Below are 24,604 nucleotides of genomic sequence, written 5' to 3' on the forward strand. Positions count from 1 at the left end.
ATTGCATGTATATACCATACTTTGTTTATTCATTTATCTGTCAGTGGATGTTATGTCCCTTCATCCTTCAGTGGACATTTGAATGGCTGTTGAATGTGTTTGATTAGATTTCAGAGTTTCAAAAAAGTTGATTCTGATGATTTTTGGAAGCTTATTTGTTGTTTCAGTGGATTGAAGGATCCTTGGACTTCTCTACTCCACAATTTCAGCAATGTCAACTAATAAATATTTTTTAAAAATTCTACATCACACGTTGAAATCAACAGTGAAAATGTGTATAATATATTACAATTTTTATTTGCAACTATTTTACCTGAACATCTGTCTTTCTCTTAAAACATTAACTTGTGAAGTAGAAGGAAAATGGATAATCACCCATTGAATAGGAAATGCAATATAATTTTTATTAAAGGAGCTTCTGTAAAGTGGAGAGAAATCAAGAAAGTGGTCACATTCTTCCCATAAATTCAGCTACAATAGTCATTACTGTGAAAAAATATGTAAATGACATCACACGTGCAGTTGACCTACCATAAGGGTTAAAAATGCAGTCAGGTCTAGGTTAAGTCCTTAGTATTTATTTTCACATCAAGTTCTTAAAATAGTTTTTCTAACATTTATTTAAAAAAAAAGTCTTGTTTCAAGTTAACATTAACAGTTAATTGGCTTCAGGGACTTCCCTGGTGGCTCAGTGGTTAAGAATCTGCCTGCCAATGCAGGGGACACGAGTTTGAGCCCTGGTCTGGGAAGATCCCACAGGCCGTGGAGCAACTAAGCCTGTGTGCCACAGCTACTGAGCCTGTGCTCTAGAGCCCGTGAGCCACGCTATTGAGCCCGAGTGCCACAACTACTGAAGCCCACGCACCTAGAGCCCATGCTCTGCAACAAAAGAAACCACTGCAATGAGAAGCCCACGTACCCCAACGAAGAGTAGCCCCCGCTCGCCACAACTAGAGAAAGCTTGCTCACAGCAACGAAGACCCAACACTGCCAATAAATAAATAAATACATTTATTTAAAAAGTTAATTGGCTTCAGATTTTAACTTTTAATCATGTATGCAGGCATACTTCATTTTATTGTACTTCACTTTATTGTGCTTCACAGGTATTTCATTTTTTATTAAAGTATAGTTAATTTAAAATATTGTTAGTTTCAGGTGTACAGCATAGTGATTCAGGTTTTTTTCCAGATTATAGGTTATTACAGGATATTGGGTATAATTCTCTGTGCTAAGACAAGAATAAGGATGCAGATGCAGAGAATGGACTGGAGGACATGAGGTTGGGGGGGCGGGGGGCGAAGGGGAAGCTGGGACGAAGTGAGAGAGTAGCATAGACATATATGTACTACCAACTGTAAAATAGCCAGTGGGAAGTTGCTGTATAACAAAGGGAGATCAACTCGATGATGGATGATGCCTTAGAGGCCCAGGACGGGGAGGGTGGGGGGGAGTTGTGGGAGGGAGGGAATATGGGGATATATGTATAAATATAGCTGATTGACTTTGGTGTACCTCAAAAACTGGTACAAGAGTGTAAAGCAATTATAATCCAATAAAGAGCTTAAAAAAATTCTCTGTGCTATACAATAAATCCTTGTTGCTTATCTATTTTATGTATAGTAGATTGTTTTTTTAATAAATTTATTTATTTATTAATTATTTACTTTTGGCTGTGTTGGGTCTTCATTGCTATGCATGGGCTTTCTCTAGTTGTGGCAAGCGGGTTCTACTCTTTGTTGGGGTGTGTGGGCTTCTCACTGCAGTAGCTTCTCTTGTTGCAGAGCACGGGCTCTAGGCACACGGGCTTCAGTAGTTGTGGCACTCGGGCTCTGTAGTTGTGGCACATGGGCTTGGTTGCTCCGTGGCATGTGGGATCTTCCTGGACCAGGGCTCAAACCCATGTCCCCTGCATTGGCAGGTGGATTCTTAACCACTGCGCCACCAGGGAAGTCCTGTATAGTAGTTTGTATGTGTTAATCCCATACTCCTCATTTGCCCCTACCTCTCCCCTTTGATAACCAGCAGTTTGTGTACTGTAACAGAAACAGACTCACAGGTTGTTTCTGTTTTGCATACACATTTATTTGTATTATTTTTTAGACTCCACATATAAATGATACCATATAGTATTTGTCTTTGTCTGGCTTATTTTACTAAGCATAATATTCTCTAGGTGCAGCCATGTTGCTGCAAATGGAATATTATATTTTGTTTTTTACAAATTGAAGGTTTGTGGCAACCCTGAGTCAAGCAAGTCTATTGGCACCATTTTTCCAGCTGCATTTGCTCACTTTGTGTCTCTGTGTTACATTCTGGTAATTCTCACAGTATTTCAAACATTTTCATTATTATTACATTTGTCTTGGTGATCTGTGATCAGGAATCTCTGATGTTACTAGCATAATTGTTTTGGGACTCCATGAACCGCGCCCATATAAAATGGCAAGCTTAATAAATGTGTGTATTCTCACTGCTTCACCAACTGATCATTCTTCCATCTCTATCCCTATACTCAACCCTCCCTATTCTCTGAGACACAATTTGGAATTAGGCTAATCAATAATTCTACAATGGACTCTAAGTGTCCAAGTGAAAAGTCACTTGTCTCTCACTTTAAATCAAAAGCTAGAAATGATTAAGCTTTGTGAGGAAGGTGTGTGTTGAAAGTTGAGATAGGCTGAAAGCTGGGCCTCTTGCCTCGAACAGTTAGCCAAGTTGTGAATGCAAAGGAAACATTTTTGAAGGAAATTAAAAGTGCTGCTCCAGTGAACACACTAATGATAAGCAAGGGAAACAGCTTTATTGCCAATGTGGAGAAAGTTTTAGTGGTCTGGATGGAAGATCAAACCAGGCACAATATTTGCTTAAGCCAAAGCTTAATCCAGAGCAAGGCCCTAACTCTCTTCAATTCTATGAAGGCTGAGAGAGGCGAGGAAACTGTAGAAGAAAAGTTTGAGGCTAGCAGAGGTTAGTTCATGAAGTTTGAGGAAAGAAACCATCTTTACAACATCAAAGCACAAGGTGAAGCAGCAAGTGTTGATGTAAAAGCTGCAGCAAGTTATCCAGACCATCTAGCTAAGAAAATTTATGAAGGTGGCTGTACAAAACAATAGATTTTCAATGTAGATGAAACAGTCTTATATTGGAAGAAGATGCCATCTAGGGCTTTCATAGCTAGAGAGAAGTCAATATCTGGCTTCAAAGCTTCAAAGGACAGGCTGACTCTCTTGTTATGGGCTAATACAGCTGGTGACTTTAAGTTGAAGCCAATGCTCATTTACCTTTCTGAAAATCGTAGGACCCTTAAGAATTATGCTAAATCTACTTTGTCTGTGTTATCTAAATGGAGAAACAACGCCTGGATGACAGCACATCAGTTTACATGGTTTACTGAATATTTTAATCCCATTGTTGAGACATACTGCTCAGAAAAAAAGATCCCTTTCAAATTATTACTGCCCATTGATAATATACCTGGCCACCCAAGAGCTCTGATAGAGATGTGCAATGAGAAATTGTTCTTGAAAGGAAGGCAATCAATGTGGCAAATTTCATTGTTCTTATTCTAAGAAATTGCCACAGTCACCCCAACCTTCAGTAACCACCACCCTGATCAATCAACAGCCATCAATATTGAGGCAAGACCTTCCAACAACAAAAATATTATGACTCATTGAAAGCTCAGATGATGGTTTGCATTTTTTAGCAGTAAAGTATTTTAAAATTAAGGCACATACATTAAAAATTTTTAGACACAATACTATTGCACACATAACAGACTACAGTATAATATAAATATAACTTTTAAAAAATTATTTTTAAAATTCTTTTTTATTTTTGCCTGCTTTGGGTCTTCATTGCAGTGCCTGGGCTTCTCTTGTTGCAGAGCACAGGCTCTAGGCACGTGGGCTTCAGTAGTTGCAGCACATGGGCTCAGTAGTTGTGGCACATGGGCCCTACAGCATGCGGGCTTCAGCAGCTGTGGCACCTGGGCTTAGTAGTTGTGGCTCGTGGGCTCTAGGGTGCAGGCTCAGTAGTTGTGGTGCATGGGCTTAGTTGCTCCATGGCATATGGGATCCTCCCAGACCAGGGATCAAACCCGTGTCCCCCTGTATTGGCAGGTGGATTCTTAATCACTGCACCACCAGGGATGCCCTAAATATAACTTTTATAAGCCCTGGGAAATTTGCTTTATTGAGGTAGTCTGGCATTGAACCCACAATCTCTCTCAGGTATGCCTATGTTTAACCATATTCAGGTAATTGTCATATTTACCTAAGTGGAGGCTTTTTTATATAATACATTTCCAAATTCCTAGATCCTGGCTCATTTACTCCTCCTAGCAACCTGGAATGACTTAACAGTCAGCATTTATATTACTGAAACTTATTGGAGCGCGCTATGAATAAGCCAAATGATAAAATTTGCTTGGTTTATGACAAATGACTATGTTTTTGGAGATACAGGAGTCAGACCAAAGTGCTTATATTTCCTGCAGTTTATACCAATCTAGATGGGCTTTTAAGCAGTCAGCCTGGACTCATACTCATAGAGTAGCCAGATAGTGAATACAGTGACTCTAGCTGCTTTCCACACTGTTGTCAGATGGCTCTATTAAGAGGATCCAGTCACTATCAGTTAAGAAGACAGTCAAAAACCTGTCTGTTTTAAGAAGCCATCCAGCCATTGAAGAATTGATACTCCCATAAATGAAATTTCAGGGAAATGTATAGTGAAGAATCTTTCTCAAGGCTGCCAAAATGATTTATTGCATGCTGAGATTTCATTCACACACATATAGACTGCATTAACTTTATTTTTAAATGCAGGTTGTTTTCTTGCAAAACCAATTGAAGTTAGTGATAATATATAAGATATTATCTCTGTCATTGGTATGATGTCTCAAATCTATTTTTCCAAACATAAATAGGCATAATAGGGGAAATTCAGGAATTATCGTAAAAGGAAATCCAACAGTTTATAGCAATGAAGCACAAAAAGGAAAAAATTGATATATATTTTTGGAAAAATATACATTAAATTTAAAAATTTGTTATTGCCTAATATCTGACACCAATGACTTTTTATGTAAAAGAAAAGAATGTGAATTCTATTTTAGACTATTAAGCACCACTTAAAAGAAATGAAATATTTTCCTTTAAATTTTAGGAATTGGTCCATTTCATCGAAGTTATTTAATTTCTGTTTATAGAGTTATTGATAGTATTTTATTATCCTTTTAATGTCCATGGAATCAGTAGTGATGTTCCCGCTTTCATTCCTGATATTGGTGATTTGTGTCTTCTCTCTCCCTTTTTCTTGGTTATCCTAGCTAAAGTCTTATCAAATAGATTCATCTTTTCAAAGAAGCAGATTTAGGTTTCATTGATTTACTCTATTGTTTCCTTTTTTTCATGTTTAAAATTTCTGCTCTAATATTTATTTTCTTTCTTCTACTTATTTTGGATCTTATATGCTCTTCCTTCTCTGGTTTTCTAAGGTGAAATTTTCAGTTGTTGATTCTGGCAAAAGGGATGCGAGAAACGTTGGACTCCGTCTTATCCAGAACCAGAAATTACTAATTTTTAATAGCTTTCTTTAAAATCTTTAATACATTTTTGATCTGGTGATGCCTACTTATATTTTATAAAATATATATAACATATATTATATATATATATAATAACCATATATATATAATAACCATATATTGCTGGTTATCTTAGCTTGAGCATCCACAAAAGAGAGTGTGATACAAGAGTTTCCATTTGAGTAGCTCATTTGGCAAGAGATTCTAGTGAGTCAAAGTAAGGAAAATGTGTGGTGAAGCAAGGAAGGAAGAAAAATCAAACAAGGATGTGCTATGAAATTGCACATCACTACCGGCAAGTGGTGCTTGACCCTATGGGTCCAAAGTTGGCATCCATTTTTGTGAAGGTGAATAACTACCACTTCTAAGACAGAATGGGTGCGGTGCATTCAATGTAGAATGAGGTAGCTGGGGGATATCCTTGAAGGAAAGGACAGAATTGAGTGCCCAGCATCAGACATTGCTCTTGGGGAGTTAGACATTCAGAAGTGGGAGTAGCTTGATTACCCCTGGAGAGCGGGAACCAGTGCTGTTGAACTCAAGCTTAGGCTCCATCCTGGCCACCGTGACAATTCATGGATTTATTGTGCCAGAACCATGATGACTGAGCAGAGGAACTGTTTGACATCCACATGAGTCATCAGATCCACTTGGTTGTTTAGTGCCTTCTCTACAGTCAATTCCTTGGATGGCCATTAATAGGAGGCACAGAGACACATATGCTTTGTTTCCATTCTCATAGTTCTAACCATAAGCCTCTTATCCAAACTTTCCTTTCTTCAATTTCCAATCATTCTTTTTCCAAGACCCTGACATACCAGCCAAATCATTCTCCACAGTCCAGGAGACCACCTCAAATGACTCCTCCCTCCATACAAAGTGAAGAACCTGGTGTAATGCTCACAGCTCTGCCAACTGGAAGTTTTCCCCTTCAACATTATTCTTTAGGGCTACTCTAACTGAAGCTGAAGTGTGGTGGCAGTCTGTTTACAGCTATCATCAATATTTAATGCTCACACACCTGTGCACTAGGCTTGATAGTTTTCTCTTCCGTTAGTTGGTCATAGATCACCCCCTGTCTCATGAGAGGTATCATTGTAACAGTGGTCAAAGGCATGGCGGTTTGTGCAATCAGCCAATTTATTTGTGCTTTCTCAGGCTGGATCCTAGAGTATTTCCATCATAGGGTGGACTGCTATTGAGTCTGCCAGACCTTATCACTTGGTGAGCCTTACAATGTACAGCTAACTCTTGGTTAGGCACTCCATATATACTAACCTCAATAGCATATAAGGAGCTATGTTTTAATTGGCAAGTAGTTTACTGACATAGGAGGTATGGCTTTTGTTCAGAACCCCAGGATTCTGTGTTGCAACTCCCATGTTATGGCTTAGAATGACTTAGTGCATCCTTATCCATTACAGATGCTGTAAGCATTATCAGATATGCTGAGTCATATGGCCCGAGTAGCAGAACAACTTGCACTGCAGATCTGAAAACTTGGTGGGGGACCACAACTTTCCACCACAGCTGCTAACATTAGACTTTGACTTGCCAAGTCTCGTGTTTTTCCTTTTGTACAAAAGCTGTTCATACATCTAGCCCTGGAATACTATCTATAAGGCATTGCCACAGATTTCTGAAAGTCAAACTAGTTTTACTCCACTCCGACCTTGCTTTGCTTTATGGTAATTATACCCAACTCGCTCCTGAGGTTTTGTGCTGCTACCTGGGCTCTGGTATTCTGGAATCTTATCATCTCCATTGCAACACGGTTTACTTCCAATCATGGCTTGCAGAGGAGAGCCAACATTGAGGTTTTCAAAAATGTCAAGTGCTCCCCCTCACCAACACTGTCTTTGTTATGGTAGTGTCTTCTCTGCCCTTGCAGGGAAAGTAGTTTAGAGATAGGTTCTCATCTCATGCAATAAATTATTTCTAATACCTTCACTGTCTTTGACCTTCTCACCAATTCATCAGTACTCTGGTAAGGAAGTTCTAATATCTCCATCTCATTTGCTGTAGCCTGTCGTCCAAGCTTAAAGATGCCACCCAGCCACCCAAGCAGCATATGAAGGCAGCTCCAGGCCACTGAACCCTGAGTCATAAGTGTGTACTCCTATGACTCATGTCAGTGAGTCCTCAAAGTCCATTCCAACATGTGTTATCCCAGTTCATAGTAGTACACATTAGCCAGTTCCTATAGTTCTTTCTGGATTTCCCACCTAAACAGAGACTATATTTTTTTCCTTGTGCTGTGATGATACCTTACCCTTGCCATGAGTTGGAAGCAATGAAATTTATCAGTGTTGGATGTTGAGTAACACAAGCAATGTCTTTTTGAGGTATCTGCCTTAGATGAGGCTATTGCCTTGTTTCTAGGAACAGGGAGGTTGCTCTCCAATAGTAAGGGTTAGGAGGCTACTTTTGCCAGCCTGAGTGTACAGGGGATTATAGGTATTCAAGATTCCCACACTCCTCACTATTCCAGGTCTCAGAGTCCTACTCTTTCCTTATTAGGATACATATATTGATACAGAGCTCTGTAAATGTTATGAAAGCAGTTTCTACGCAGCTCTGCAACCTTACAATTAGAATCTGGGTCTGATATTCAGCAGTCTGCCTTATGACTGGAGGAGATGAGGGTCTTCTGAATCCACTGTGTTGGGGTGAATGACAGGTTATGCATTCCCATCAGGCACACAAACCTAGGTTACATATCCAGTTTAGGGCAATCCTAGAGCCTGCCCTAACCACCACTCAGGCTGAAAGGGATCTCAGAATCCACACTGGGTTGGAAGCCAAACTCATCTATTTCCACACCCCAGATGCCAACTCACTCAAAGAGGAGAATGTTTCAGGCACATCTCCCTTACTTCAATATATGCCACAACATAAATGACATCCCAGAAGGACTTAAGTGTCATTTCTTTATCCCAAACCAGACACCCAGGAACTCACAAATATGGGAGATCCTGGGGCTTTGGTTTGCAAATACAGTTAGTCCATGAGGTTAAGAAATATTTTTCACTATTAATGATGAAGAAGTGCATCTTAGTCACTTTAGAAATTAGATTGTCATCTGGATCACCTTAAATCTGGCACCTTAAATCCTCAGAGCAGAGCTTTAAACCACACTGCTTGCTCTCTTGACTCACAATTGTATGAATAAATGAATGAATAAATGAATTAGGTAGTAAAGAAAATATTAGAACCAAGAAATAGAGTTAACCCCCCTGAGAAAACAGAAGGTGGGTAATATATTAGAAGCAAAGGGAAACAATATTCTAGAGTAAATACAGTGTGTTTTCCCAGGGTATAAGGTCCACATATAGTGTGGTGATGGTCTGTTGTCAAGTGATCCTCAGGCTATATGGCCAAGGAGTCTTGCTCTTTGTCAGGCAGGAGACAGAGTCCAGAGAAGGTTCTGTGAAATCTGAAGCTTATACAATTTTGAAGGCTTTCTTTTAAAGTAACATGAAATCAATCATGAAAGTGAGTATTTGTTTAGAATTAGATAATGTATAACAAGCATGAAAATGATGACAACTACAGTAAGCAAAAATTGCAAACAAATCATATATATATATATATATATATGATTGTAGAAACACCACTTATGTAGCTGTACAATCTGAAGTATGGTGAAATGAACATCCAAGGTGAAAGATATAATAGTTTTATTGAAAATCAAAACATCGAACTTCTGCAACTTTTACATAAACACGTGGCCATGTGAACACATAACAAAAGCCCAAGAATGACAGTTGTCTCACTCTGAAAAATGCAGACAGGTTCATGTTAAGCCTTTAGCATTTATTTTGACATCAAGTTTTTAAAATAAAATAGCTCTCAATATTTATTCTCACTAAAGTCTTGTTTAAAGTTAGAATAAACAGTTTGTTGGCTTCAGACTTTAACTTGTAATTGTGTATTTTTAAACACACTGGGATAATTGTCATATTTGGCCAAATAGAGACTTTTTCTGTGACCCATTTCCAAATTCACAGATTCTGGTCCATCTACTCTTTCTAGTAGTGTGGAATGATTTACCAGTTGGAATTTATATTATTGGAAGAACTGGAACTACTGCACGAATAAGCCGGATGACAAAAATTGCTTGGTTTGAAACAAGTGACTATGTATTTGGAGATACAAGACTCAGAACAAAGTGCTTGCATTTTCTACAGTTTATATCAAACTAGGTGGGCTCTTAAGCAGTCAGCCTGGACTCATACATCTAGAGTAGCCAGACCATGAATACAATGATTCTAGCTGCCTTCCACATGTGGTCAGAAGGCTATATTAAAGATACAGCCAATGTTAGTTATGAAGACAGTCGAAAGCCCGTCTGTTTTAAGAAACCATTCAGCTATTGAATAATAGACACTCCCATACATGGAATTTCAGGGAAGTGTAGAATGGAAAATCCTGTTCAAGGCTGCCAAAATTATCTTCTGCATGCTGAGGTGTTATTTACACACACACAGACTGCATGCATTTACTTTATTTTTGAATTCCAGATTGTTTTCTTGCAATTGCAGTTAGTTATAATATATAGCAAAGCATCTCCATCTTTGGTTCCATATCTCAGAGATATTTTTTTCCAAAAATAAATAAGCATGGCAGGAAAAATAATTCAGCTATTTTAAGAGAAAACCTAACATTTTATAAAAATTAAGCAAAAATATATATTGACACTTTTAAAATTTTTTCTAATTATCTTGCTTAATACCTAATACCAGTGCAACTTCAATATTAAAATGATTGTGCACACTGTACTTAACTATACAGCATAGACACAAAAATGTCAAAAAACAAAATAGTACTATCCCTTATAAATCATTTAGGAATTATGCATTCTAAAAAATGTACGGGAAAGTAGAACTGCTGAAATATGTTAATAATTTGACTTTGAAGAAGCACAAGAAAAGGAAATGAAGATGTAGCAATAGTCACAGATGGTAGAGATCGCAAAAAAAGGTGAACACATCACCCAAAGTCTCCCATTTCTGGAAAATATTTACATGTTAGAATCATTCAGAGATTTTTTTTTTTAAGTAGCATCTATGGAAGCTCCCTGTTACAGTTTGGACTCTCAGAAGATTTAATGAGTTTCATTTGCTAATGGTTTCCGTCTTTTTTCGAATATGATTTTTGCATCAAATAATTCTCTTTCCCTGTATCCTAGAGATGGCCCTTTTAGATACTTTGCTTCTGCTGCCTTGTAGTCTAATCCATCAACAGCAGAAATTGAACAAATGATTGCTTCTGGCAGAAGAACTTCCAGGATAAATTTAATTTTATCATCTCGTATCAGAGTCAGCATTTTTTCATCTATTTGTTTGTAGATTTCTTGTAAATATTTCACCACCTCATCCAACTGATCTTCATCCTCAAAGTATGTTTCAATACAGGGTGTGAACCTATTTGCATTCAAAAATGATTTCAGCCACCTGGACCCTTTTGTGCCTTTTAAAATGGCTAAAAGATGGCTCTCTGTTCCTTTTGCATTCACGATGAAGTCCACTAGGTTCTTGTTGGCTCGGTCCCGAGCAGACTTCATTCGGTCTGGGAGAATTTTCTGGAAGGACATTTTCTTGGTCTGGGAAGTCACAACCATTGATTCCGCAGGATTTTCATTTTGCAGTTTGGGAAATAAGTTCCTGAAGGTGTCCTGTTTGATTACTTTCCGTAGTGGATAACTAATGTCAGCAGCATAATACTCAAGGAAAGAGCCTGCAAAAGAACCACAACCTATTCTAACTCTGTAGTCACAAATTAGAGAGATGCACCAGTCAATACTTTCGCTGTAGTCCTCCCTGGCTTTATCCACTAGTGCTTGTTTCTCTTTACAGTCAAATTTCTTTAATCTTCTAAAAGGCACTCGAATGCCTCTCTTTTCAGGATTCATATTTGCCTCAACAAAAAGCACACTTGCTTTTCTCTCTTTTCGCCTGATGCTTTTTACCACTGCTGGCCAAAATGGGTATTTTTGATATTTAAACCAGACTATCATTCCTGTTTCAAATGAACGTAGCTCATAATGAAAAACGAAACGTGGAAGTTCTTCATCTTCCTCATTGTTATCTAATATGGAAGCATCAATAGAATTTAGATGAAGTGACTTGTCAGAAGCTTGAAGTTCTTCCCCAAGTTCCTCAAAATCTAGTCTCTGGAGATTTCTTTCATTATTCACAAGGAGCGAATAATCCATGGCATGGTTAGAAGCATTACATGAAACCTGATGTTCCCATGAAGAAGGCCTAGGGGATGCCACAGCACCCATCTCTGATTCCACAGTAGGTTGATTCTGGCTGGTATCTAAGCATGGATTCGAGGGACCCTCTCCAGGATCTTCAATATTCTCTGAGAAGGTAGAGCATTCAGAGGAAATAGCCGGGGCTTCTGGGCAGATGTCCTGTGCCTCCTCTTTCAAAGCTTTGGGCACAGTGAAGCTATCTGATGGTAAAGTTGGAGTGAACTTTTCATCTTTAACATATACATCCTCCTCTTTGATAGTGGAATGCAAAGGCATAATTGTTGAGATGTCGATCTTTTTCTTGCTCTCCTTTTCATCCTCATCCTCTGAAAGTGAAGGGAAAGTGTGGCACCAGCTGAAGTTTTGTGACGACTTTATTTCCACTTCACTTGGAATAGTATTGATGACTGCACGCACCTGTGATTTATCATCATACAGGGAATCATCATTCTCTGAAGATACTAACAGGGATGTTGAATTTTCATTTTCCTCAAGACACTTTGGTAAGTCTCCTTCGTGATTCCGATACTTTTTACGAGGGGGTGAATCAGAAAGCTTCTGTGGTACATTTTGAGACAGTGTAGTGTTCTCTTCTTCATCTGAACTGCTTGCTTGAATCAAATTTGTTCTCTCATTCAGAATATCCAGTGCCATTTTTAGTGACCTTACATAGGCTGTTTCCTCTCCAGGTGGGTCACTGACCTCTGACTGTGCTGCTAGTGAGGAGGCAATAGCTTCAACTTGAGGTTTACTTAGGATCTTTGTTTCTGTGCTTTCCACTTTAATTTTTGCATCTAGTGAGAGTATCTGAACTTCTAGGGAAAATGTCTTTTTTCTCTTACTGTCTGATGAAGCCTCAGATCTGGACAAAACTTTTGCTGGCCACAACTGGTCTTGCCAATTGCATAAGACATATTTGGCATCCATTATGATTTAGATTTGTGTGCCAAGAGGTTACTAACAGAGAATGAGGTGTCTGGCTATTCTTGTCACTGCCAAGGAAGTTCCTATCACAAACAATACTTTCACCAATGCCCCTTTAAAAACTACAAAGAACTACAATGGGTTTACAGCTTGTGTGGCCTGTTCTCCTCCAGCTGAACTTCCCAAGGATGCTTGAACACGTTGTTTGGATGGGACAATATGGAAGATACTGAAATAGCGAAAAGGAAGAGAAGAAAAGTATCAGCAAATAAAATTATTTTGCCAAAGTAGGTGAGCAATTGCAAAGAGAAGAGACAGAAGAAAGGACAATGCTCAGTGGGCCATCAGACGGAGGAGAAAAATGCAGAATAATATAAGGTGCAGCATAAGAACTGGAAATGTGTTTTTATAATATTTCAAATTTAACAACTTACCCTCATTATTGCACATGATTATTAAAGAGTGAATGTATGTGCATGATGGCAGAGGTGGTGTGTCAGGAACTCTGTTATTAGATATTTGGGGACTTTTGTGCCCCTAATGTGATACTTAGGGCAGCGGGACTCTGAACTTAGCGTGCATCAAAATCATCTGGAAGATTGTTAAAACTAGATTTCTATGCCTTATCCTGAGAATTTTATTCCGAAGGTCTAGATAGGATCCAACGCTTTGTACTTCTAGTAAGTTATCAAATGATGCTGAGGCTACTTGTCTAAGAACTCTTTGGAAGCACTGTTCTAGCTGAACACACAGCTTTATAATTTTTAACCTCTAAATGCTTCCCTATCTACCCAAAGCAGGCAGACAAAGATAATAGGGTCTGTATCTCTTGAATCCAGACCACAACACAATGACCTTGTTAATAGCATGAGCTTAGAAGGTAAAGATTCAAAATGGCTGCGAGGTTCACATATTGGATAAGATAATTATCAGGGATTTCTTGAGAGTCGGGTGGCTGGCTAGGACCTCAGGTAGAAATCTGAATAGTCTCTTGCATGAATTCTTCACAGTGGTTTAACACCTGAGATTCTTTCCCCAAAGTAGAAGCTATGACTTTTAACTATGAATTACACCTCAAATTCTCTTATATAAGACTTGCCTTCCCTACAGCCCTACTTTCTCACCCTAACATGATTTTAATATGAAATGTAGTTTTTAATTAAAAAATGCTAAGACTGCAGAGAAAGAAACAAAATAAATTATACCCCAAGTTCTCAACATGTTTTTAACATGAAATGTTTTGTGAAATGAAAAGAGCCTTACCCAATGTCATGTGGATCAGGAAGGGTCTGGCCCTGTGATCTGGTTGTCTTGATTCTCACTCCAAAAGGAGACAGGCTGTCCAAAAGGAGACAGGGAATCAAACAGATTAAATGGGTAAGGCATTAAGAAACTTCTCTACCAAAACTTTAGCAGGCATGTCATTCTGAAATACAGGAATGAAATGAAATCTCATCTGTGATGTAGATGTTTACTGTCCTCCTTGTTTTTCTTATTTTAAATTCCCTCTGTGTGATACAGTTATGATATCTGGTTCATGTTTAAATCAACTTTCTCTGGAAAAGTGTAAGGTTAGTAGAAGAAAGGGAAATAACAATTGCCTTGTGTCTACTACGAGCCAGGCTACAGATTTTATTTGAATCCTCGAATCAATAACAATGTGAATTTTTCCTCCTTTACACACATAATTTTTTTCCAACAGAATTTTATTCACACTCTACATGCTGTCTCATAGTCCACTAATACAAAACACGTTTCATTGCCTTATTGGCCTACTTCATGAAAATGGTTGCCTGGAGAAAATTTAGGAAACCTGTCAGGCGCCATCTTGTGACCAGAAGCAGAACTACAGCCTCCACAGGCACTATAAGTAGAGCCTCAATCACTCAGATTTTTCTTATGAGAGAAGGGTGGGAACTACATTTAGCCAGCCAGCAGCCTTCCCAGGCTCCTAGAACTTTCTAAGTTCAAGGGGTATGTTGTGTAGGGTAATAAGAGGATTATATTGTCTTCACCTATATTGTTTCTGGTTATAAAACATGCTGAAGCTTATAAAAATTGAAAAGATGCAAAAGGATATATGCAAAACTAAGTACAACTCTCTATATAAATAATCACTCTATTGTCTATCTTTCCAGAATTTTTTACAGGTATAGATAAATGCATATCATTTCAAAACAACATCAGATCTCAAGAGTGCAGTTTGAAGATCATCCTACATAAATATTTCCCACATGATTTATGAATTACTTTGAGGTTTTTCCCACATTTTATCATTTCCCACATTTTTTCCCACATTATAACATTTTATCTCAATATTTTTCCTGATGACATAAAACAAGTAAATGGGTAAGTGTATATTAATATTTTAAAAATAGAGAGCTTCACTAAGCTAGTCCTGTCTCTCCAACTACACAAATAAGTAATCTTGTTAATAGTGTGGCAGATATGTTTTCCCAGATTTGGTTGCATGAATTATATAGTAGCATATATATGTTTTACTAACACACGTATTTATTTTTGTGAGATATGACAAATGCTATGCTACAACTTGCTTTTTTCACTTTATCTCTCAGACATTTCAAATCTCTACATGTAAAGGATTACATTTTTATTTTCCAGATACATAGTATTCCACTTACGGATGCACCATGCCATATAATATTTTTAAAACTGCTAATAGAAATAAACCTAATCCTCTGTGTCACTCTCAAACTTAAAAGACATAGAAAAATGGTTATTGCTGACCATGGCCATACCTGTGGTCTGAAAGAATGAGTTGCAAGGAGGACACAGGCAGGGCTGTAGCCAACACAGCAACCAGGCTACACGCTTGATCAGGTCCAGGAAAATTTCCACTATCGGCAAAAGACTGGGGTGGGGGGGGCGGATGTCTGCATGTCTGTGTGTGTCTATGAATGCTTATGTGTTTGAAGCAAATTGGATACGTTGTTTCAGCTTCATTTTTCTTTCATGATTATAAAATTAATCATGGGGAAATCTACTCTAAAGATGGTGATATAGGCTAAGAAATAATATTAAAATAGTAACTTGACCCTCCAGAAATACTAACATGGGAGCTTATTTTCTCCCATATTTAAAAAAAATCACACATATATACATGCATATACATGTGCAAGTGTCTTCACTCAAATACATATTTGTTTCCTTTTCCATGCTTATGTACAGGTGACACATACATAGTCTGTGTGTCAATCAAATTATAGAAGTATTTCCTTCCATGCTGTCATATTTTTTATCCAACATTTTCTGTGTAAAAATAAATGCTAAAAATTCAAACAGTAACAGAATGTCTAGCAATAAAAACATGGAATGCCAAGTCAATAAATTAGCATGAACGCCTGTGCTGCACTTAAGTCTTAATATAGAGGCTGTAATCTGATCACCCTTTCTCCCAGTGTGGACTTTGAAAGCATTGGGAAATACAAAAATTCCAAAGGATTAATTCTTTCAAAATGCCAGCAATTATCTCAAAACCACACACCTTTCCCATCACTCTAAGTGCACTGTCCCTATATTTCTCATCTTCACTCTAGGGTCCTGAGAAATCCCTATGAAATAACTACATTTAAGACAGCCATTACCTTGAAGCTTCTTGTCAGCTGCAGCCTGGTGAAATGCAGCTCCTCCCCCAAGACTGGCCAGGCACAGCTCACTCCAAAGCTTCTCAGAGGATGCTCCGCCCCCTCCCTGTGATGGGGAAGACTGACAGTCCTTCCTTGAATTAGGGGAGGGAGAATTGCCAAGTTAAACTGCTGAAGTGTTAAAGGATAGAAATGATCCTTTTTAAAGAACTTGAAAGTGAACTGGCAACAAGTGTCTGTTTAATTTCCCTTAGGGTGGCGATTTCTTGAAAAAAAGTGGTTGCAAATCACTTTATTAAAAAAACTAAGCTATTTTATTATATTTTTTTCCTTGCCTTCTCTGCACCTCATCTTGGCAGGTAAACTTAAAACCCAACTGGTCATGCTTCATTAAAATGGTTCACTAAGGATCTTGATGGGGATTGCACTAAAACTGTACATCATTTTATGGAAAATGACTTCTTCATTCTTTTTTTCTGTTTCCAGGCCATGGTATGTCTCTCCTTTTATTCAGTTCTTCTCTTAAATGCTTCAGAAATTTCTAGAGACGTCTTCATGAACACAACTATTTCTGACCAGAGGCTGAAAATCACTGGTTTGGCAGGAAAGTACCCATTCCATATGCCCTCATCAATAAATGGCAATTCCTGCTTCTCTTTTATTGGTATTTTTCACTCACACAATTCAATGCGGGGGAAATTCATTTTTAAAAATTCACGTGTATTTGTTTATCTGTATGTCTGAAATATATCTTGCACATTTTGTTAATTAAAATTCTCTTGTGTAAAATTAAAATTTAGATTTCTGATTTAATTTATTAGAAAGCCAATTTAAAATATTACTAGCGACAATTTTGGAAACGAAGATATTTGGGAATGAAGTGTTTTATTTGCCCTATGTATTATATAATATGTAATATATATTTATATATAAAATATTTATATATAAATTTATTTTTATATATTTTATTCTACATATAAATTTATTTATTATATACAATTTTTTATTATAGCAGGAAAAGTAATCTAATATATCGGCCAAAGAGAATGACTATCTGCTCCTGATTAATTCAGAACCCAATTCAACATCTAGAAATACACATACTTAACAAATGTTTGTTGAATTGACAATGTTCAATGTGTAATCCAGTTTGGAATCCAGAATGGGAAAGGTAAAGAGACACAAGATATTATGGGTTGTGAAGACCTCAGTTCTAGGGTGGTCCTCTCAAACTTACGATGATGTTGGGCATCCCTCTGCCAAAGTAGCCAACGCCTTAGTTTTCAGTGGCTGTTGAGTATCTGCAGTAAGTTCTACTTTATTCCTTTTTTTTTTTTTGGTTTAGAAAACACCTCTATTAGTCTTCACTAGGTATCTATGGAAACAACTCTATTCTAGCATTCAAAATACATAATCATTTTTTTGGTTACAATACAAGGTGTACAATATAGTGGTTCACAACTTTTAAAGGTTATACTCCATTTATAGTTATTATAAAATATTGGCTATATTCCCTCTGTTGTACACTATATCCTTGTAGCTTATTTTATACATAATAGTTTGTACCTCATAATCCCCTACCCCTATACTGCCCCTCCCCTTTTCCCTCTCTTCACTAGTAGTCATTAGTTTGTTCTCTATACCTGTGAGTCTGCTTCATTTTTGTTATAGTCACTAGTTTGTGGTATTTTTTTAGATTCCACATATGTGATATTATGCTAAGTGCCTTTCACTTAATGTAATACACTACAAGTCCATCCATGTTACTGCAAATGGGAAAATTTCATTCTTTTTTATGATTGAGTAGTATTCCATTACATATACATACCACATCTTCTTTATCCATTCATCTGTTATGGACACTTTGGTTGCACCCATATCTTAGCAATTGTAAATAATGCTGCTATGAACATTGGAGTGCATGTATCTTTTCAAAGTAGTGCTTTTTCTTTTTTTCCGGATACATATGCAGGAGTGGAATTGCTGGGTCATATGGTACTTCTATTTTTAGTTTTTTTGAGAAACAGCCATACTGTTTTCTACAGTGGCTGCACCAGTTTACATTCCCACCAACAGTATGCAAGGGTTCTTTTTTTCTCCACATCCTCGTCAACATTTATTTGTGTTCTTTTTGATGATAGTGTTTCTGATAGGTGTGAGGTGATATCTTGTGATAATTTGGGGAATGAAGATATTTGGGGATGAAGTGTTTTTTTGGCCTCTGTATTATATACTATGTAATGCATATGAATATATATTTATATATAAATTTTATTTTATATGTATTTTTAAATGTATTTATATATAAAATTTAAAAATCCACCTTTATGTAAGCATTAATATTGGAAAAATACATACTAATAAACTAATGAATATAACCTCTAGGGTAGTATGTTATTGAGGGCACTAATAATTACAGAATATAATGTTTTGTATTATAAACAACCCCTAAATCTCAGAGGCTCAGCCCCAAAAGAGTTTATAATGCTGATGTCAAAGTTCAATGGAGGTCATCAAGTGGCCAGAGAGCGAGCGGATTCTCTGTTCTAAGCAGTCATTAAGAGACTCAAACTTCCTCCATCCTATGGCTCTACCATCTTCTTTGGCCTTGAAGACCTCCACAGTCTTTGCACCTGGTTAGCAATCTTATGAAGAGAGTCCTTGGAGAATCCTGTGGAAGGTTTCAGGGGCCAGCTTTGGCAAACATCACTGCTGGTCACAGTCAGTTAGCTAAAACTGTTATAGAGGCTGGGGAAGGCAGTCTCCCTGTGACACAGGAGGAAAATGAAACAGAGTCTGGTGAACAGGTAGCATTCTCTCTGCCACAGAAAGTTTCCCCTTTTGGTCTTTCATAAACTTCTGTTATTTGTTTAATGGCTTTTAACAAGCATGTATCATATTTATAATGACTGGGGCATACATTTCTATTTGCCCACCCTAAATTCATTCTTTGCATTACTCCTCATTAACAGAACCCCAGTTGTGAGTGGCAGTGTAAACTCTTAAAATATTTCTTTTCCCAGACTCCCTCACAATAAGATGTGACCATGTGATGTAATTTCTTGCCAAAGAATATTAGCAGAAATAGTTGTGACGATTCTAGAGAAGGTACCTCGAAAGGAGGTAAATAGTCTTCTTGGGTTTTTTTTTTTTTTTTTTTTTTTTACTTTCCCTCTTTCTCTTACTTCCCCTCTTAGAATTTGACCATGATAGAATTCAGAGAGTCATTCTGGACCAAGAAGTGACTTAGGAAAAGAATGCAACTCATTAGGGATGAAAGACCCTGAACCTGTAAATAATGGGTCCACCCCATTCCAATCACTTTAACCCAGTGGAACAATAAGCTTTTATCTTACATGGGTCACGGTGTTTTCCCGTCTCTCTAGTAGTAGAAAAAAAAAGTTGATCTTATATACAATCACCAACAAAAATAATACTCTTATTATAGAATTAATCTTTTCAAAGCTTTCTAAGTATTATTACATAATTTAAAGAGGATCATCAGGTTACTGTAAATATGGATATGTTTAAATGAAGAGATATATTCAATTATATATTTTATAATGTAATATTTCTCATTCTGTCTTCGTATGTTTTGGAAAAATCAAATGCACATGAAATATGGTCATTACATTAAAATTTTACTTTGTTGTGTTTATTTTGTCTATTTTCTATAGTGCACATAAAATCAGGAAATACGACACCACCACACCATTTTCCAAACAAAATGCAAAGGAAAAGATTAATTCATTGGACAATATTTTATATTTCATTGTTCTGTAGAAGGAGGGGGAGAAGAATGATAACCAATAATAATTAATGCTACTACTACTACTACTATTATCATAATGAAGATAGACAATAATTATAGATATAATAATACCTAATACCCATAAATTTTTCCATACGCCAGGCACTGTTCCCAGCACTTAACATATTATTTCATTTAATAATCAGATGGCTATTTCATGTAGGAGAGTCCCATACCCAACTCATTCTGCATTACAAGAGTAATATTATTAATAATAATAACAAAGATGATAGAAACCAAAAGTGTTTTCTTACCATGTGCCAGGCACTCTGCCAAGTGCTCTGTATAAACCACCTCCCTCGATTCCCACAAAGTCTTGTTAGGTGGGTATTCTGAATATTACCACTTTGTAGATGAGGCATTAGAGAGGTTAATTAACTTTTACAAGAATACATAGAGACTACTGGGCATATGGGATTTGAATCCAGGTACTTTGACTTCAGAGTCCATGCTTTTAATCATTAAAACACACTGAACCTACCTCATCATAAATGAAAAATGCTCTAAAAATGTGGGCTGGATGAATGGTGAACTGATTAATGAATCTGAAATAGTTATGTACTGGGAGTCAGTGCAACTTAAAAGAGAATCCTGCATCTAATTTAACATAAATTAATCTTTTATAACGTAAGTATGGGAGTAAGAGACATCTCATCACTTTTGCCAAATTCTATTGATTGGAAGCAAGTCACAGGTTCTGTCCATACTTAAGGGGAGGGAATTACACAAGGGGGTGGGTCACCTAGGATGTGTCCACCACAATATTGTATGATTGCATTTATGTGACATTTTCAAAAAAGAAAAGTGTAGTGACATGATCAGTGGATGCTAAGGGTTACAGGTGGGGGAGCGTGTGACTACACAGGGATAGCACAGGAAGTTGCTGGGGTGATAGAATCTTCTATATCCTGACTGTTGTAGTGATTATACGAATTTATACATGTGTAGAATCCAAAGAGGTGTATACAAAAGGTCATGTATTATGTATGATACTTTAAAGTATGATTTTCATGTATTATAATTAAAAAATAAAAATTTAAATGGAAAAATTTAATAACTAGTATATAAAAATCAACTCTATGTTTTAGAAAACTTCTGCTTCTTCCTAAAGCATATTTAGTAACAAAGAAAACAAAAATAACACCCTTACATATATTATTAGAAACCATCAATCCATTTCAACTTAGGAAGAGAATGTCACCCATAACTTAATGATAAAAACCTAAATAATCTACAAAACCATAATACCCTTTGAGCTCATCAGAGAACTGAAGTAAAATGAATTTTAAAGGGTAACCAGCTCCTTTGGCAAAGCATGGAGACAAAAGTAGCCGTCATGGAAGCAGGTAAAAAAAAATCAGCTGAATGCTTAATGAATTCTTAAATTCTCAAACTTTTAATGGGCTAGTTTGTCGGTAGTTTGGAATATGTGACACCCAAGACACTTATACACTCACTGCTAAGTTATTTTTCACAGTCCTTAACCAGAAGCACACAAACATGACTGGGGACAATGCAGAAGACCAAAAAGAACCCATGTCAGTGGTTCAGGTATGTGGGAAGCAATCAGCTGCTGCTGGCGGACAGACACGTAGCCCCACACACTTACTCAAACCCTTCTATCATGGGGTGTAAAAGCCTTAAGTCACTAGGGGAAAAGCAAAAGCTACCTTCCTGGGGAGGGGGAGATAGGAAACCCTCCCATCCCCAAGACAAAGGCAGAAATTCATAGCTGCCAGGGAGCAGTAAAAGCAAAAAACCTCTGCCCTTGAAGAGGAGCAGGAAATCTTTGAGTCCAGGATACTATGTAAGTAAAAAGAAGTGGTGAGCTACTGCTGGGGAAGGGGTAAGAATATATCTCCCACCAAAGATCAACCCCAGATATAAATCAGAGGTTAGCTGCCATTTGGAGGAAAGGATGCTGAGAAAGCGCAACCATCAAGTCTAGGAACATAGTGCCTCTCTAAGGCTGAGGTTGGACAGAAACATAGAGAACACTCCCTGCCCCACCATGAACCTAGCACCTAATAATAACAGAAACCCACAGCTGCAAAACAGCCAAGAGCATGAAGATAGACACCACCCTCCCCAACCAGTGGCACAGATGTAAAAGGACTGCTGAAAATTTAGGACACAGAAAGACCACTGAGAAAATCCTCTGGCATTCAGGCTGCATTCTAAGCAAAATATTGTTTGTTATACAAGCCAGATGATATAATGAAGTGAGAAAAGGAGGACACAATCTCCAATGTATTTTATGATAGCAACATTAACCTCATACTAGAAAAGAACATAACAAGTAAAGAAAATTACAGATCAATGTGCCTCAGAAACAAAGACACAAATCCAATGATACAGATACAGAAATGATGTAGAATGACACAGAAAATGATACAGAAAAAAATCCAATGGTATAGAAAAAGGATAAAATATTATGAATAAATGGTGTTTATCCTGGAAGCATAAGGATAGTTACATATTTGCCAATCAATGTAATTCACCACATCAACAGACTAAATAAAGAAAAATAGAAATCATCTCAATCGATGCAGAAAAAGCATTTGACATACTTCCACAGACATTCATGATAAAAATGTTTGCTAATCTAGGAACTAAAGGGATCTCTCGCAACCTGATCAAGGGCATCTACAAAAAACCTAAAGTTAAAATTATACTTAATGGTGAAACACGGAATGCTTTTCCCCTAAAATCAGGAACCAGGCAAGGGTGTCTGCTTTCAGCACTTCAATTCAATATTATATTGGAGATCCTAACCAATAAATAACACCTGAAAAATAAAGGCATGTAGATTGGAAAGGAAGAAATAAAACTTTTTAATTGGAGACAACATGGTGATCTATGCAGAAAATCCCAATGAATTTACCAAAAGAAGAAAAAGCTACTTGACCTAATATGTAAGTTTATCAAAATCATCGCATGTAAGGCCAACATAAGTTGTTTCTACACAATAAAATTTGGAAGTTACAGTTTAACAAAGTACCATTTATTAGATCATCAAAGCCCAGGAAATACTAAATTAGAATACATCTAACAAATATGTGCATGATTTGCATGCTTAAGACTTCAAAAAAAATGATGAGAGAAATTAAGGAAAAGCTGAATAAATGGAGAAATATATCAGGTTCATTGACTGAGAGATGAACTATTTTTAGCATGTAACTTCTCCCCAAACATAGGTATAGAATCATTGCAATCTCAATCAAAATCCCAGCAGGACTTCTATAGAAATTGAGATGGTATCTCTAAAATGTATATGGAAAAGCAAAGGAACTAGTAGAACAGCCAGAACAATTTTGAGAGGGAAATACAAAATTGAAAGACTCACACTACCTGATTTCAAGACTATAGTAATCAAAACAGTGTATTATTTTGCACAAGATAGACATATAGATAAATAAAATACAAACAAACCAGCAAATATGGTCTACAGATTTCTGACAATGGTAATTAAATGGAGAAATAACGGTCTTTTTAACAAATAGTGCTGGAAAAATTGGACAGCATATGCAAAAATATTCACTCTGAACTCTTAGATAAGACCATAGGCAAAAATTAACTCAAAATGAATTACTGACTTAAATGTAAAAGCAAAAACTATGAAACTCCTAGAAGAAAACAAAGCAGAAATCTGAGACTTTCATTTAGACAAAGATTTATTAGAACACAAAAAGCGTGGACCATAAAAAAAATTTGATAAATTTGACTTGAAAACTTCTGCTCTTTGAAAAATAAAATGAAAATCCAGAGTGGGAGAATATATTTGCAAAACAAGTATCTGATTGAAAAAATTGTATCCAGAATATATAAAGAACTCTTACAATTCAATTAGATTAATAGCCCAATTTAAAAAATGGACAACTAATTTCAATAGAGCCACATCAAAGAAGATATATAAACATCAAATGAACACATTAAAAGATGCTCAACACTATTAGTAATTAAGGACATGCGAGTAAAATTACAAGGAGACACCGCTAACACTTTTATAAAAATGGCTAATATTAAAAAGAGAAAAAAATCTGACAATATCAGCTGCTGGCAATGATGTAGAGCTACTGGAACTTATACATTGTTGGTGGAAATACAAAGTATCACAGCTACTTTAGAAAACAGTTTGGCAGTTTCTAATATAGTTAGACATACACTTACGAAAAACCCAGAAATCCTATTCCTTGGGTACTTACCCAAGAGTAGTGAAACTTATGTACAAAGACCTGTTCTGGAATGTTTATAACAACTTTAATCATTATCAGCATAAACTATAAATCTACTGGTGAGTGGATACACAAATTGTAAAATAACAGAATACCTATAAGCTGTAATATGGAATAAACTACTGATACATGTACCAACATAGGTAAATATCAGAAACGTTATGCTAAGTGAAA

The 24,604-nt window shown here is 36.8% G+C and overlaps 1 protein-coding gene across 1 annotated transcript; it reads right to left on the minus strand.

Moving 5' to 3' along the window:
* Window positions 1–10,700: 10,700 nt before the first annotated feature.
* On the minus strand, window positions 10,701–16,428 carry PWWP3B (PWWP domain containing 3B). Its single transcript, XM_057718744.1, has 3 exons — window positions 16,385–16,428; window positions 14,043–14,117; window positions 10,701–13,008 (listed from the first exon to the last, which is right to left on the minus strand). Exon 3 carries the CDS (start codon window positions 12,780–12,782, stop codon window positions 10,701–10,703), a length of 2,082 nt encoding a protein of 693 aa, XP_057574727.1. The 5' UTR covers window positions 12,783–13,008; window positions 14,043–14,117; window positions 16,385–16,428.
* Window positions 16,429–24,604: the final 8,176 nt, after the last annotated feature.

The sequence above is a fragment of the Hippopotamus amphibius genome, chromosome X, assembly GCF_030028045.1.
Source record: "Hippopotamus amphibius kiboko isolate mHipAmp2 chromosome X, mHipAmp2.hap2, whole genome shotgun sequence".
Classification (NCBI taxonomy): domain Eukaryota; kingdom Metazoa; phylum Chordata; class Mammalia; order Artiodactyla; family Hippopotamidae; genus Hippopotamus; species Hippopotamus amphibius.

Excerpts from the sequence above, each read along its gene's own strand:
- PWWP3B (XM_057718744.1), bottom strand. The coding sequence starts at position 12,782 with ATGGATGCCAAATATGTCTTATGCAATTGGCAAGACCAGTTGTGGCCA.